The sequence below is a fragment of the Carcharodon carcharias genome, chromosome 28 (genome assembly GCF_017639515.1).
Source record: "Carcharodon carcharias isolate sCarCar2 chromosome 28, sCarCar2.pri, whole genome shotgun sequence".
Taxonomy (NCBI): domain Eukaryota; kingdom Metazoa; phylum Chordata; class Chondrichthyes; order Lamniformes; family Lamnidae; genus Carcharodon; species Carcharodon carcharias.
This window is the reverse complement of record NC_054494.1, coordinates 36,324,708-36,341,286: the sequence shown is the minus strand read 5'-3', so window position 1 is coordinate 36,341,286 and position 16,579 is coordinate 36,324,708. Positions and strand designations below refer to the sequence as shown.

General features: G+C 42.4%; 1 protein-coding gene across 2 annotated transcripts in view; it reads right to left on the bottom strand.

Moving 5' to 3' along the window:
* The window catches only part of mcu (mitochondrial calcium uniporter), a 142,018-nt gene that overhangs the window by 119,125 nt on the left and 6,314 nt on the right, over window positions 1-16,579 (bottom strand). Inside the window, exon 2 of one of the 2 annotated variants that reach the window (XM_041176284.1) lies at window positions 2,442-2,721. The exons of the other annotated variant lie outside the window; for it this stretch is intronic. Within the exon in view, the coding sequence (XP_041032218.1) occupies window positions 2,442-2,444 (3 nt within the window). The 5' untranslated portion in view covers window positions 2,445-2,721. The remainder of the gene's footprint in view (window positions 1-2,441; window positions 2,722-16,579) is intronic. 2 annotated transcript variants of the gene reach the window in all.

Genomic DNA, 16,579 nt, shown 5'->3' with positions numbered 1-16,579 from the left:
ATGCTGCCTGGTCTGGAGGTTATTAGCTATGAGGAGAGGTTGGAGAAACTCGGATTGTTCTCACTAGAGCGACTGAAATTGAGGGGAGACTTGATAGAAGTTTACAAAATTATGAGTGGCATGGACAGAGTAGATAGTCAGAAGCTTTTTCCCAGGGTGGAAGAGTCAATTACTAGGGGGCATAGATTTAAGGTGAGAGGGGAAAACTATAGAGGAGATGTGCGGGGCAAGTTTTTTACGCAGAGGGTAGTGAGTGTCTGCAATTCGCTGCCAGAGGAGGTGGTGGAAGCAGGTACGATAGTGGTGTTTAAGAGGCAGCTTGACAAATACATGAATAGGATGGGAACAGAGGGATACGGACCCCGGAAGTGCAAAATGTTTTAGTTGACGGGCAAAATGATCAGCGCAGGCTTGGAGGGCTGAAGGGCCTGTTCCTGTGCTGTACTTTTCTTTGTTCTTAATCCAACTCCCTGGAACGCCCGTGCAGTAAATTTAGAGCGGACAAAATTTAGAGCAAAGGTTTTGTTGATGTTGTTTTCTTTTACCTGATTTTGCGCCATGTGCAGGTACATATGCACATTCCAATCTCGCCAGCAGTATGGATGTTGGACCCATGTAAACTGGTACAATGGTACTGCAATCCTTAGTCAAAAAATATGAATTGCAACATTTGTAATAAAGGGCCTTTAATGTGCTAAAACATCCCAAGGCACTTCATAAGCACTCTATCAAACAAAATTTGACACAAAGCCAACATAGAGATTATAGAACAGCTGATCAGAAGCTTGGTCAAAGAAGTACGTTTCAAGGAGTGTCCTGAAAAGTGGACACCTTAGCAGGAGCGAAAAGGGGGCAAGAAACAGAAGACAGGGGGTGCAGAAGTCACTCCTCAGGATCTTAAGGAAGCTTTTGGAACAGAGAGAGAGGTGACAAGGCAGGAAGATTGAGAGGATCCCAGCTCTACTTGTCCCATCCCCCCCTTAAACCAGCTTACATTTCACCTCTTTTCTGTTTCTCCTTAGTTCTGCTGAAGAGTCATACAGACTCGAAACATTAACTGTGTTCCTCTCTGCAGATGCTGCCAGATCTGCTGAGTTTTTCCAGGTGTTTTTGTTTTTGTTTTGGATTTCCAGCATCCGCAGTTTTTTTGCTTTTATTTTAAGATTGAGACGATGGTGGTGTTGGGAAGAACAGTTGCCAATGGTGTGGTGGAGAGTGAGGAGCATTTGATTGTGAGATATAAACTTGGAGGTGATAACATGGTGAAGCCATAGCGACACTTGGAACGAGGGGGTTCATGTCGGTCAGCCGGATTTGGCAAGGAGTGGTACGAATCATGGAAATCACCGAGGTGGGATGAAACTAAACTGGAAAAGAAGTGGAATACACAGGGATCTTGACCAGCAATCTGAGTAGTAACCAGGCCTACAAATAAATCCTAGCCCACAGTCTCACAACTGTAAATTGTTGCATTTTTGTTCTGTTATCTTCTCCACTGACATCCCCCTGCCTCCTTTCATATCTGTGGCCTCCTTTCATATCCAAACCTCAATGGGTTTGGTTTGACCATGTGCAGTCAGACCCCTACAGTAGTTACATTTATGCCATTGAGAGTTGTATTTGTTATTCCAATTAATACTTTGGCTGACACAGAGACGTGCAGAAGAGGTGTTAATTCAAACTGACAGCAACTATTAGTGTTTGTGTTGCCAACAGGCCATACAAGGGTAATACAGTCAAACATGGAGGTGTTCAAAATCAAGAATGGTTTTGATGGGGTTAATGAGGCCACAGGTTAAAGGCGAATGAGAAAAAGGACCAGAGGAAACATTTTATTTATGGTAAACACTGAAGAGTTGCCTTGAAAGCATATTTAATAGCAATGTTCAAATGTGAATTGGATAAATAAAAATAAATATTAAATAAATGTATGGGAAAAAAATTACACGGCTGTAGGAAAAGAGCAGGGGAGTAGGACTAATTGAAAAACCAGCATAGGAACAATGAGTTGAATGGCCTCCTCCTGTACTGCTATTCTATAATTCTAACTTTGGTACATGCCTGTGCAATGTCATCCCAGATGTATCAATACTGTCAATAGTGGGAGGAATGACCAAACACGACATTTTATGGTAAGCAACTCTTCCTTAAATGATACTTCCTCACTAAAATAATGTGCAACACCATTTTCAGCCATCTGTGGTTACCCAACCAAGTGGAGGATGTACAGCTGTTCGAAAGTAGAGATATTTATAAGGTGCTTTTAATGATCTTTTGAGGTGACTCAGTTCCTATTTAACAATGCAACAGATTTCACCACAAACTATAAAAAAAACTTAAACAAATTTTTATTTTCAAAACGGCTTAAATGTTATTTTTCAATAGAACTCCTCAGAAGGGCAGCTTGACACAATTAGCAGACTTGAACAATTTAAACATACCATTAGCTAAACTCACTGCAGCTGTACTGTAGAGTATGAGCTCGGCCTTCTTGCAATCACACAAGCAGCAGCAAGGTGTGAAAACACAATGTCCTTAACAGATCTGCACACATCCTTAATTATGGAAACCCACTGATAGTCCCAGAAATGGGGCAGAAGTTCACCCCATTTCAAGACAAAACCACTCCTCAGTCCTCTCACAGCTCAGAAGAGTTCATCCAGATAGCAGACAATCAAGTCTCAATGTTTGAGTCTTTGGTCAGTGCTCAATCAGCTGGTTCTAAAAAGGATAGAGAAAGAAAGCGACAAAGACACATTTGGATATTGTACATGTGAGATATCCTTTGTCACAGTTCTGCACTAAGTAATCACAGATCATTTATGGCCATCCAACACATCACCCAATTCAGGGCTAAGGCACATATACATATAAGAACATATGAATTAGGAGCAGGAGCTGGGGCTGAATGGCCCCCCGAGCCTGCTCTGACATTTGATAAGATCATGGCCGATCTGCTCGAACTACTTTCCTACTTAACCCCTATAACCCTTGAACTCCCTTGTCAATCAAGAATTTAACTCAGCCTTAAAAATATTCAATGACTCTGCCTCCACTGCTCTCTTGGGAGGAGAATTCTGCAGACTAACAACCCTCTGAGAGAAAAAAATTCTCCCTCACCTCAGCTGTAATTGGGAGACCCCTTATTTTTAAACTCTGCCTCCTACAAGGGGTTATTAGGGTATATGACCAAAAGCTTGGTCAGAGGTAGGTTTCAAGGAGTGCCTTAAAGTACATGGGAAAGGTTCAATTGCAGAGAAGTTTAGGGAGAGGATTGCAGGCACCTGTGGCATCAGTAAATTAACACAGCTATTGCAAGTATGATATGCACCATGGCAGGTGCCTTGGAATGCAGCCAAGTCAAAGCAAGAAAAGGCTTCTGGAGCTCATTATGTAGAGTCCATGCCTAATTGACATACATCAGGGACTCTTCCCTCTCCTGCTCCCCCACCTTCAGGTACAACATTTCATGCTCTGAAATTTCTTACAAATTATTACAATTATTCCAGGAAGGCTGAAGAGTGACAAGCTTCCTTTGTAACCTAATAATATCTACATCTGCACTAGCTTTAGCTTCGATATGGTATAAAACCGCTCTGTACTGTAATCAACTCTTAAGAAATGATCATTGTCTTACTTCCTTGAAAGCATTGGGCACAATTTCATGAGTTAAGAACCAGAAAGAAAAAGATGAGCGGGAATTGGGGTTGGTCCTTATGTTCCCCCCAAACAGTATGAGACCTTCGAGGGTTGAACCAGAGGAAGGCAAGGCACTCCCCATCAGAGGAGAAAGATGAATACTCTGGTGGTGCTCTCACACGCCTGTCTATGCCTGCTGCAGACTAAATATCCCATCCCTGTTCAGAAACATGCATAGCCACGAGGGCTACTAGGAAAATAAACATTTGACAATAAGCTTTTGAGAAGTGCCTTTCTCTCCACTCTCTCAACAGCACACCCCAATTCAGGATCGCCAACTTTGATGTGGAACTCCACAAAGAATTATATCTACTCTTTAACATTACAAGGGACATCTGTGAATCTTAATCCAGGTGGATGCATCACGTTATATGAAGACGATATTTCACGGCTCCACTATTCCCATGTAGTGTTGCCACAATTTCCACTGCTGGCCAATGAAGCCAGAGCCCCACAACCATCCAATCCCACATCCATACTGAAAAGGCCACACTGTCATTCAAGGCCAACAATGTGTAGCCCTTCCAGTGGGAAACACGCCCATCCTATCCAGTGAACTGCTGAATGCATGAAAAGGTCCTCTTAGGCATGTATAAAAATAAAAACTAACCACTGAACACAAAACTATTACAAGAAAATCAAACAGGCCATCTACCTACTTCAAATGAAACATAAAAGCAACCAAACCATTTAATAGACTATTTGTTCATCCCCATCTCCTCTATTGCCTTGCAATTGTGTCTACTCTAACTCCTAATTGCTTTCTTCCTTGAGGCTTCAAATGTCTTCATATGAACTGTAAACAGTGAAAATCCACCGAAAAATGTGGTTGGAGCGCAACAGTGGTGAAATGCTGTTTCAATGAATAAGTTTCACCATGAAAATAAGAATAGCAAATGTTAGAAAGGTTCTTTTTAGTTTCGGATTTACAGCCTTCAGTTTGTCTCCACCACTTTATGACTCATTATCCACCTCTGATTTAAATAAATGCAGGCAAGCTCCTAAAATCAAATGAAAGGGGTAAGCAGAGCACACTCCGAGCCAAATTCACACACAAGTCCAGAGTAGTTGCAACAGACATGACTCGCAGTTCCAGGCCGGTCTTCCAGGCCGGTCTTCCAGGCCGGTCTTCCAGGCCGGTCTTCCAGGCCGGTCTTCCAGGCCGGTCTTCCAGGCCGGTCTTCCAGGCCGGTCTTCCAGGCCGGTCTTCCAGGCCGGTCTTCCAGGCCGGTCTTCCAGGCCGGTCTTCCAGGCCGGTCTTCCAGGCCGGTCTTCCAGGCCGGACTTCCAGGCCGGACTTCCAGGCCGGTCTTCCAGGCCGGACTTCCAGGCCGGACTTCCAGGCCGGACTTCCAGGCCGGTCTTCCAGGCCGGTCTTCCAGGCCGGTCTTCCAGGCCGGTCTTCCAGGCCGGTCTTCCAGGCCGGTCTTCCAGGCCGGTCTTCCAGGCCGGTCTTCTAGAATTCCTCATCTAAGCAAGGCAAGAACCATTTACAATTTCTACTGAGGCTTTGAAACTTCCTGGGAAGGTTCTGTTTAAGAGTACAAGTCTTAAAAAAAAGCATTTACACAATTCCATTGAGGCTTGTATGCAACTGTCATGATGTTTTTGAACGTTTCCCTCAAGCCTACAGTCATAAGGGTTGCTAGACGAAAGATGACAAAGGTCAGGTCAACCCAGTGCGTCTTCTAATTTCCTGATGGTTGTTTAACAACAATAATGGAGCTGTTCACTAATCACAACAATCAACAGTGTACAACAGACCCAGGCATGAGGCAAGGAAAATCTCCAGTGGAGGAAAGCTTTGGGAGCTAAAGACCCAAAGTCACTTGTTCCTGACAAGCATATGCGACATTAGTATGATCAATTTACTCCTATACTGTATCTCAAAATATTCTAATTTTTGAGTTTTGAGCCACCAACGTCTTCCTGGGGTTTCTAGCCCGTAGATTCATTTGTAGAAATCATTTCACTTGTTCAGTGAAATGATTTCTACAAATTAATTTTGATTTTCATGTGCAGGCACGCCCTCTGGTTCCAATTACCATGCAAAGTTGCTCAAACTAAAAAAAAAAGCAGCTGCCCTTAGTTTGAGTGTTTCTCTTTGGTACACGAGTTGGAATTCATAATCTGAAACAAGGAGATCTCAGCAGGGTCAGAGAAATGCAACAGCACTCATCGGTAGGTCTAGGAAAAAGATTAGCAAAGATAATAGTCACAAAGGGGGGCAAACAGAAGCAACAATGACTGCAGCTGTAAACCAACTAAATGGCACTTCATTGTTAATTATGTATCTGCCTAAACATCTTAAGGGTTTTAAAAAATCTTTTTGGCGTTCAGCTCATTACAATCAAAGGTATTTCCAAATCAGCATGATGACACAGCAGAGCTGTTTGATGGCTATCGGAGCCTCTGCATTGTTCTATATTGGAAATTCTCTCTGTATTCCCTGGTAAAATACTTGCAAGCCATGAGCATATTCACATATGCTAGACAATTGACCCAATACTTTGATATGAAGGGGAGAAAAGAAAAACAGATTGCAATATGAAGTCCAAAATCCATATGGGATTGAGCAGGTAGTGGAGTTGAGTGGAATGGGTTGGGGGGGCGGTGGGGGGTGGTGGTGTGGAATGTTAGCCTCAGGCTTCCAGATTTGAACAGATAGTAGTGTGGGACAGGGTGGGGATAAAAGGCAGAGGAACTAAAGTGGGGTTATGGTCAGACAGAGGGGAGCAGGCAAGGCAGGGATTAAAAAAGGCAGACAGATCTAACAGGCCTAGCAATGAGGATCAAATCAGATGATTCTCCCCAGTTTCAATAAGAGGCAACTGTACTTCACACAGCATTGACACAGTGCCACTGGGCTGGGAAGTCTAAATAAGTGGCACTGAAGCATCAATAAAGTAAATAGGGCCACAAAGCACTGCACAAGCTAATTATTGTTTGATAAAGTGTGCACACGTGCAAGACTTGTAATATATTAGAGAGAGATTGCACAGGCAAAGGTCCCCTCCAGGTATTAGAGTCATGGGATCTGCTTACAGGAGTGGTCCATGATGCTGGATCCAAGAGGTAGGTAATGTGAAAAACCAAAAACTTAACAGCTACAAAAGTAACCTGATACCATATTAAGGTTGGCGTAATGTCACTTCCAGCCGAAGAATTTTCTTTGTTGTACGACAGTAATTGGATATATAAGGGAACATTGATTTTAATGGATGGTACACTTCTGATACATTAGGGATGAAGCCGAATCACCCTACAACACTGTTCTTTTCTCATTGCTGGAGTTTGTTTTGAATTTTTATTGGCTCAATTTTATAGTTTCTCTATTCCACTGTGGTAATTCAAAACCGCTTACCCAACATGCAGAGTACCACAACCAGCCCTTATAAAGGTTTACAACTGCCGAGGTCAAACACACGATTGGGCAGCATTCATCCCACCTCGCAAATGGTGATAATTACAGAATAACTTTGAGGCTTTGGGAAGGCTATAGCTCAGACAGTCAAACGAGCGCTTCATCCAGACAATAACTCTACTGTAACGTCCCATTACAATGCATGCATAGGTTGTATTTCCTGTATATTCAGAAACTGCCACGCTCTACTACACGCCGAGACAAGAAGTGTCAAAGAAACAGCCTTCACAGAAGAACAAACTCATGCAACACTCCCAAACCACTTCACATACAATGAGTTACTTTGAAGTGCAGTGATCATTGTTACCCAGGTGAACATGGCAGTTATTTTGCACACAGCAAGCTGCCCAAACAGCAATGAGATGAATGACCAACAAGCTCATTTTTGGTATTGTTTGAGGGGTCAAAGTCGACCAAGGCACTGGGAGAACTTCCAATGGTGATAAGGGATATTTTCCACTATCAAATGGATGATAAATTCAATGGCTTGCCCGGAGGACAGTACCTCCAATGATGCAGCACTGGCCTATCAGTCTCCATTAGACACCAGGAGTCCTGGACATGGTTTGAACCCAAAACCTCTGGCTCAGAGGGAGGCTGATGACACCTGAGTCAAACTTACAACATGGATGGCATCAGACACAAAAACCTGCCAAACCCGTGACTCTCTATAACTTAGAAGAACAAGCAGGAACATGGGAACACAACCGGGCGCAAGTATCCCTTTCAAGTCAGAAAACATTGTGATTCATAAGTGTTATCACCATTCCTTCACTACTGACGGTCAAATTCCTGGGATTCCCTCCCTAGCTGCAGCTACACCTGTACCTACACCACATGGACTGTGGTCATACCATCAGCTCAAGTACTATTAGAGATGGGCAATAAATGCTGGCCTAGCTAACGACGGGCAGCATGAAAATATAACAAACTGAAGACTTGAAGAAATTATTTCAAAAAAAATTCAAACGATGATTGATATTAAAAAAAATTGCAAGTTGCAAAACAGGATTGCAATGGAATTATTAATCTGGTTTCTATTTGTAATCTCATTGACAAACACTGAAAGTCAAAATGGTCTGATAAGATACAGCACACAATGCTCCACCTTGAATTTAAAAGATAACTCAGTCATTAAATTTTCATTTTTTTTGAATACCCTGCCCAGTGTGCGTGGGATTGACAATAAAGTGCACCCTTTGCAGGGTTGTGAAAACGGTTATTCCTGGCTGATGAATCAATTATTTTTGCCATAGCAACAAAGCATTTAAGCTGGATATCTAAACCACGAATTTCCCTACAACACTTCTCAACTCATGGAAGATATTAAGTTACCCTAAAAGCATGTGTAATTTAAACTCCAGTGTTGCAGTCATTCCTGTCAGTCCCAATCGAGTCTGTAGTACTGTAATAACATCCTCTGGGCTGTCCTGGAATTCTCATTTCTGCTACACGCTAATGAGGATTGGCCCCGAAAACCCAAGCAGGAGCTGAGAAATCTACTCCAGGTTGATGCACGCGTATGTATGCTGCAATGTCAACCATTTCCCTTCTCCGAATCTCTTGGGCATTTTTCTCGCTTGAAGGTGCTATATAAATGCAGGTCATTAGTGTCATAGTAAAAGACGCTGGCAGGAGACAAAGGGTTTAACAAATGCCAGGAAATCCTGTGAGCAAAGGCTTTCCTCTCTTCAAAGACCCTTCCAAGTTAATGACATTTGCCAATGCTGTTGATGCTCTAGGCTCATCTTCTGCTCCCCATCGCCCAGCCTTAGCCTGCTAAGCCTAAACAAAGATCTTGACTGTTCTCAGGTTTGCTGGCAGAGAGAGGCTGCCTTAAAGAAACTGGTTATTTGCGATGGTGCAAAGGGAAGGAATTTGTCTGCATCAATTACTTGCTCGTAGCTTGAGATGTGTGTGCAAACGCTTCACCCTCTCACTGCACACAATCTAACTGTAATAATTCTTAAGACACAGAATGGTTTTAACAGTTGAAGTCTATGTTTCTACAAACATGTATGATTATGTTGATGTGTTTTGCAAGAGTCACAAGCCAGAGCATTAATTCTGGAAATAATTTTCATTTTATTCTCATGTCCAAGCTTCAAGCTTCAGTGCTGCTTTATTTCCAGATTTCACAATTTAGTCTAATATTAAGCTAGTCTTTTGCTCCCAAATTATAGACTTACAAAAAAAATGTATTATTTGCATTCCTTGAGTCTCTTCCTTTCAGGAACTTGATCAACAAACTCACCTCACTGCACCTTTTTTTTGGTATTTATTTTTTTGTGGGGCATGGCTGTCACTGGCAAGGCCAGCATTCATTGCCCATCCCTAATTGCCCCTTGAACTGAGTGGCTTCCTAGGCCATTTCAGAGGGCACTTAGAGTCAACCACATTGCTGTTGACCTGGACATTTGGGCCCAACTAGGTAAGGGCAGATTTCCATCCCTGAAGGACACTAGTGAACCAGATGGGTTTTTACGACAGCTTCACGGTCACTGTGACTGAGGCTAGCTTTCAACGCCAAATTTTATTAATTGAATTTAAATTCCACCATCTGCCGTGGTGGGACTTGAATCCGGCCCCCAGGGGATTTGCCTATGCCGCTGGATTACTAGTCCAGCGACAGTGCCACTATGCCGCCTCCACCTACAACTCCATCACAACTCATCAAACGTCAGCATGCTAACAAACCGAGACTTGAATGTTAATTCTAACATTGGTGTTTTGATTCCCAACAGTATTCCAATGCTGGGGACAACTACCACAGTTCTTTTAGTGCCTAAATCTAAATTTGAATTTTGATCTCACATCTTTTGTCTTGTTTTATTTAATCTTCATTGGACGTTCAGCTCAAACTTTTGTGTGACAGAAACAGAACAGCTTTGTTCATTATTTCCCTCATGCAAGTCAACAAAGACACCCATCACATCTACATAACTTGTACTGTGGGAAAGAATGACAGTTATGGATAACCCTAAATACGTACAACTTAATTTAAAGGTGCATATAAAAAGGCTCCAAATTACAGGTCTAGTCTTTGCAACTGAAACGTCTCCTGAGGAAACAAGGGTATTTTAAAATCATTTTGATGAGTCAACTTTCTCCACAACTTGAAACCAACTTATTTATAAATGACAAATGCATCAAATATTTATTCGGGATGACTGAGATACTCAAGTTATTTTTCATTTGCTTAAAACTATTATTTTGCAGTCTGGATGTGGCATGCATTAAGATAACACAATGGAAGTAGATGCAGCCACTGTTGAATTGAATCCTGTACTAATGTCGACTTTGGCCGTACCTGACTAATCCACCAGCATCACACCATTGGCCACTTTAAACAGATGAGCAGCTTGGCTGTTTGAAGTGACAGTTGGCACTGAGCACTGACCCATTCAAAGAATCTGACTAAGGAGGAACTGAGTGAGGGAAGGGGAAGCAGCTGACAGAAGTGTCATTTGTGCAGTCTAAACCTACAGCTCAATGCAGGGGTCCAAGATAACCTGATCAGTACAAAGCAAAACCTGTACTGCAGGTACGAGCTGCTTTCCTCATTTCAGCACAATTGTTCCAAGGTTTTACTGCCACACCTGTCTTTATTGCTGTGAAAGGAGAAGAGGTAGAACCACCTCAGATTGTTTTTGATGATCTGTCAACGATAACTTGCATTTATATAGCACATTTAAAGGTATTATATATTTAAGGTAGCAAACATTCCAAGGTACTATATGTGAACATTATCAAACAAAATTTGACAGCGAGCCACTTAAGGAGGCCAAGGTCTTGGCCAAAAGTGGTAGGTAGCTTTTAAGGAGCATTTTAAATGAGCAAACAAAGCCAGACTTCCAGAGTTTAGGGCCTAGGGTGCTAAAGACTGTCAATGGTGAAGCGATGAAAATCAGGGACGTGCGAGGGGACAGAATTTCACTGCCTCATGCATTCTGTGTTTGAAGACAGATTGTGTCTTCAAAATGTCTGAGGTTACACATATACAAGATGTCTGTTTGAGAGAATCTACTGAACAGCTGAATTAATGACCAGAATTAATAGGAGTGGCATATGGTTTTCAATGACATGTGCATTTTGATTGGAGCCACGCCAGTGGGAGAGATGCTTCATATCGTTGAGGTTGGTTGTTTAAAACGTAAATTGTTTGGTGAGTCAACAGAGCTCAATGTAATTACAATATTTGCCTGACAACACCCTTGGGAAAGGCCTCGAATTAGATTATCCACCTGTTCCCTTTATTCCATGGATAGAATATCTTGTGGGATGGGGAGTAGACTATACATGATACAAAAACAAAAGTCAAATACTCAATCAAATGGCAAAAAGATGAAATTTTCAAGTTGTGTGATTTGCTGTGTATTGTTCAGAAAACTTATTGTTCATATTCCTGGACTCTATTTCTCATTACACCTACAGCAGGAAGCAGAAGTCCAAGTGTCCAACACAGGAACTCGACCCCTCCAACCTCCCTAATGTTGCTCAGCTGACACGCCACAAAAATAACCTCTTCAGTTGCTGTTCTGCAGGAAGGCTCAATTCTCAGCTGGTCCAAGACATAGCTCGGCAATGTGACTGCAATGTTTACACACAAGCAATTAAAACACAGTACACAACAAGCTAAATTCTATATCAAAGCATAAGTACCAAAGAATACCTATTGACATAAATGGAACTCTTCAAATTTGAATCTCCTTCAAAGGAGTATAACTGCCTAGTCAACCAGTCCTTTACAATGAAGACATTTTCCACCACAGTGCTTCCCAAAATTTGTTCTGCTGCGACACTTGGCGTGACCCCATAGTGAAAATTGCAGAGGGCAGGGGGTGGGAGAAAAAACGCTGTTGAGGTGGTTGAGGATTAAAACAACAGGGATACAGGCACAAAAAAAAAACTAAGATGCGTCCCACTTTGCAGACTCTGTTGGTGTCAGTGCTCAGGCCTCAGGAGTTCACTGGATTGGGCTATGCCCACAGGGGGGAAAAAAATCGTGCACATTTAAAGAGGCCTCGCAGCTAATCCCAGGGTTGTCGAATCTCAGTCTCCGCTCCACAGCCGCTTTTGCTGCCCCAGAGCTCGCGACCTTTGCTCTACCACGCTGTTGTTATTACAGAGAAGTAACCAATTAATAGTGTCACGTGTCCTAGTCTTCATTAAACTGCACCTTGGCAATCTCTAACACTCAGTTTAGTGTGTCATCCAGGCGAAAAACATGACGACTCGTTTAGATCTGCACTGGGGCAATGCAGGAGGGTAAGAAATTGCTGAAATTTATTGCACGCATTAGCAAGGAGGGACTGCAATGCAGCAACACGTTTGAGCATTGCGCATGGTGTCAAAGATGAAAGAGAACTTAATCTATTCACAACAGATGTCCGAGGTCTGCATCAAGGTTACGACAACTAATGGTTGAAAGCGGTGCAGTGAGGAGGACTGGAAGGAGCTCTCATGTGTCCCATCAGAACTGGTTCTGATCAGCTTTAAGCAGGCTCTGGAGGTCGGTTGTAAGTCTGTCTAAATCCTTTAAGCCAAAGTGCGCCGAGAGGCTAGAAACTGTGTAGAACCCTTCGGCCATACGCCTGACGAGGAACGTGTATTGTAAATATCAAGAATATTGAAATTGCATTGAAGCACCTCAAGAGTGGAAAATTGAATTCCATTGCACTCTGTAATTTTCAACTATAAATGTTTGGCCTTTGAGCTGTATGCCTCACATGGAATGTGTATTGTAATTATCAGACCACTAAGATGCGAAGTAAAAAAGACCAGGACTAGTCTTCATTATGATACTACCAACTGGTTACTTCTTTGTAATAACAATGTGGTAGAGCAGGGGATCTCAAACTGTGGGCCGCAACCCCTATTGGGGTCAAGGTACAAGCAGTTCGGGTCAATTGGGATTTGACATTGTATTGAGGCACCTCAGTGGAATATGCTGTATGGAGACGTTGAATTTTACTGTACTTTGTCATTTTCAAGTCAAAACATTTTGAACTGTACTTTAAATTTTATGAATAAAGTATTTTTTTTTAGGAAAATAGCCCTCGTCAACTATATACGTACAGGGCCCGAGAAACCAGAATGAAGAAGGAATAAACATGGAATTAAAGCCTCCCTCTCTATTAGCTCCCCCCGAACACTAGTTCCTGAACAAGAGGGTAAGCAGATGACCATTTAAACTCCAAAATGTGCCACAAGGGTACACTCAAGGTCAAGTCTACCCACCTGGTCTCTTGTGGGAAAACCTGGCCTCCATATAATGCATGGAATTCAAATTTCTCACGCTTTATGTCACTTTGCAGCATTTAACACCCAATATTGTGGTCTTGCCTCACATTTCAGCCCCCAACCGCCTGCAGGTACCCATCAGTTTTCCAAACCTGGCCATTTGTGTACACTCCTTTCTACCCTGACCCCAACCACACTCCCAACACCACTCCAGTCCCCTTGGCTCTTTGCACATTGCGCAAAAAAAACACTCTCCCTTTTCTCTCACTAAAAACTTTTTCCAGGCCTTGCCCTTAGTTAGAATTCCTGACTCTCATCCTTTTTGCTGCCAATTCCTATCTGTGAAGTTCCTTTGGATATCTGCTATATCACGAGGGTCCAAATGCATTGAAGGCCCTGAAGTGCCGTCCACAAATGGAAAATTAGTAACACGGGCCAACCATGGGTGCAAAGGCAGATCTTGCCACACAGAAGGCATGGCTACACCACAGGACTGAAATTGTTCTTCATTTTAGGTATGAAGAAAGTTGAGTGGTGGACAGCTCAAAGTACAAAAGCTGTCTGAAATGAGATATTAAAAATATACATCATCCTTTCTGCTATCATGTTTCTTCCCAGTTGTATTATCTATCAAGTTTATTGTTGACATCAAATACCAAGTCCCAGTTGAAAAACTGGCACAGCAAATCCAAAGAGAGGCATTTTGCTGCAAATAACCTGACACCAGTCAATCCTCCCACTATAACGTTACAACATTGACTAGACTTCAAAAGATAATACGATGGTTGTAAAGTGCTTTGGAAGATGACAAGGCTATAAAGAGTCCATATAAATGCAAGCCTTTATTTCTTTAATCTCTAATCCCTTCGACCAATAAGCTCATTAAAACTTACAAATCGTTAAAAATTGTGCTTAGTTTTTTTCTCTCAAATCGTCTCAAAACTGTTTAATATTGAAAACTGAACAAGTCCCAAAAAGCAATCCCTTCTTCAACACCAGCATCCCTACTCAACACCAGCATCATAAAACCCACCGCTCCCAAGTCCGACAAGCCTCCCTTACTGTATTAAGGTGGATGGTGCTCCTCCTTTACCGGGCTCCAATGTGAAAGGAGCCCTGGTCTGATCACCTCCTGGTGCAGTCAGTGGAGGTGCTGATGGACGTGGCTAACTCCCTTTCCTAGGATGTAAAGTGGGGGCTTACCTGGGACGTTTTAGGTCACAGGGCCAGTCTCGTACACAAAGCATCGAGAAACCTCATTATTTGGTCTTACGAGCAAAAAAAAAAATGAATAGTGTTCTTAGTATTGGTGCAGGTCATTGTGCCAAAAATGGACTGTAGAGTGTTCAAGCTGAAGTTTTACTCAGTTGACTGCAACATCTGTAGTGCGTGAAAAAGACCGGAGTTATACTATCAGGGAACTTCCATTTATATGAGTGTACTGTTGTACGTCATTTATATGAGTACACCTGACCATACTGCTTCCCATGTCATGTACATCATCAGGGCTGCCTCCCCTCAATTCAGAAACCAGCATGGTGGATCTCTATATAGCTACAATTAGAGGATAAAAATAATACCTCACCTTTCAGAAAACAGGGTCTCTCAGTAACTTCCCTTCATTTGCAGGGTGAGGTACGGAGAAGTGCTTACACATCAACTAGGAACAGAACTAGGGGGTACAGTTTTAAATAAAGGGTCTCTTTATTCAGACAGAGAAGAGGAGGATTTTTTTTTTTAAAAAGGGTCATTAGACTTTTGAATTCTCTTCCTCAGAGAGCAGTGGAGGCTGGGTCATTGAACATATTCAAGGCTGGGTTAGGCAGATTTTTGATCGACAAGAGAATCAAGGGATATGGAGGGCAGGCAGGAAAGTGGAGTTGAGCCCACAGTCAGATCAGCAATGACCTTATTGAATGGTGGGGCAGGCTCGAGGGACCAAATGGCCTACTCCTGCTCCTGTTTTTTTTATGATCAGACTGCATTCTCCCTGCCACACTCAGTACTCTCTCCCCCTAATAAGCCCTTAAAATGTTAAAATATCAGAGTTACCTGTTAACTTCATGACTTCCCACTTTTAAAAAATTATTAATTTAATCCTCAGGAGTTCAAGAACAGCCCTTAACAAACATATGTGCAACCATTAATCATAGTGCATAACTATTTTGACTTATAACATTTGGGGAAATTGTTAAAAACGAAAGATCAGCCAAGCAAGGCATGGCTATATTATGATGGATGTGACATTAGGGTCATTACCCTGAGGTTTTATTGTCCAATACTCATATCTGCAACTTTCTCCAGCAAGTGCTTCTCCCATGACCCCAGCAAAGAGCAAAGGAACTGTTCTTCAGAATCCCTCAACATACTGTGTTTGACCTAAGCTGCAGTCTTTGAGAAACAAACTGTCAATGTCAATCAAACCGGTGCCACATTTGATTCCCCCCCCAATATATTCTGCTCACATTTAAGGACAATCTCAATTTCATAGGAGAGATTATTGATATGCAAGATGCGTATCGTCTACAAAAATCCCTTTCACAATGATTCGCGAATGTTCCTTAACACCCAGAAGCCTTTTTTTTTTGCAGCTTTCTGATAGGCAGCTTTTTATAAAACTGAGGACACATTTTAGAAGGATCTGCTGATAGGTTCGATGAAGTCAGGTGGGTGGAGGCAGGTGTGAAAGAGTTACTCAGATGATACGCTAGACTGGGTAACTGGCATGGTCAGAATGGCCTCTTCCTGTATTGTACATTCTTAGTAATTCTATGGTAACTATAGTCTTCCATGAAATGTTTAATTTTGAACAATCTGCTCCATACTCACTATCAATAGGGTTTCAGTTAGATTCAGCAGAGTGACAATAACAGACAGCCAGAGAGTCTCCCTCCGTTCTCACCTCAATGAACTCCTGGCAACTGCATAGTTCTCATTTTTAATTCTCTAACAGCCTGTTGGGTGTTTACCATCCCCTGCTTACCATTTAAAACAAAACTTTCTGATTGTCCAAGTTTGTGTGTCAGAACCTAGCAGGATCTGCAAGAGTTTCATTATTACCTTTCATTTTTACATTTCCAACACACATTTAGGGACCAGATCTGCTGGTCTCAGGATAATTGGGGACTGGATGTACTCCCAAGACACACGCTGGGGCCCTTCAGAAGCCCCATCACACTGGCTCTGTGGGAATTGCCTGGAAACTCTGAGCTT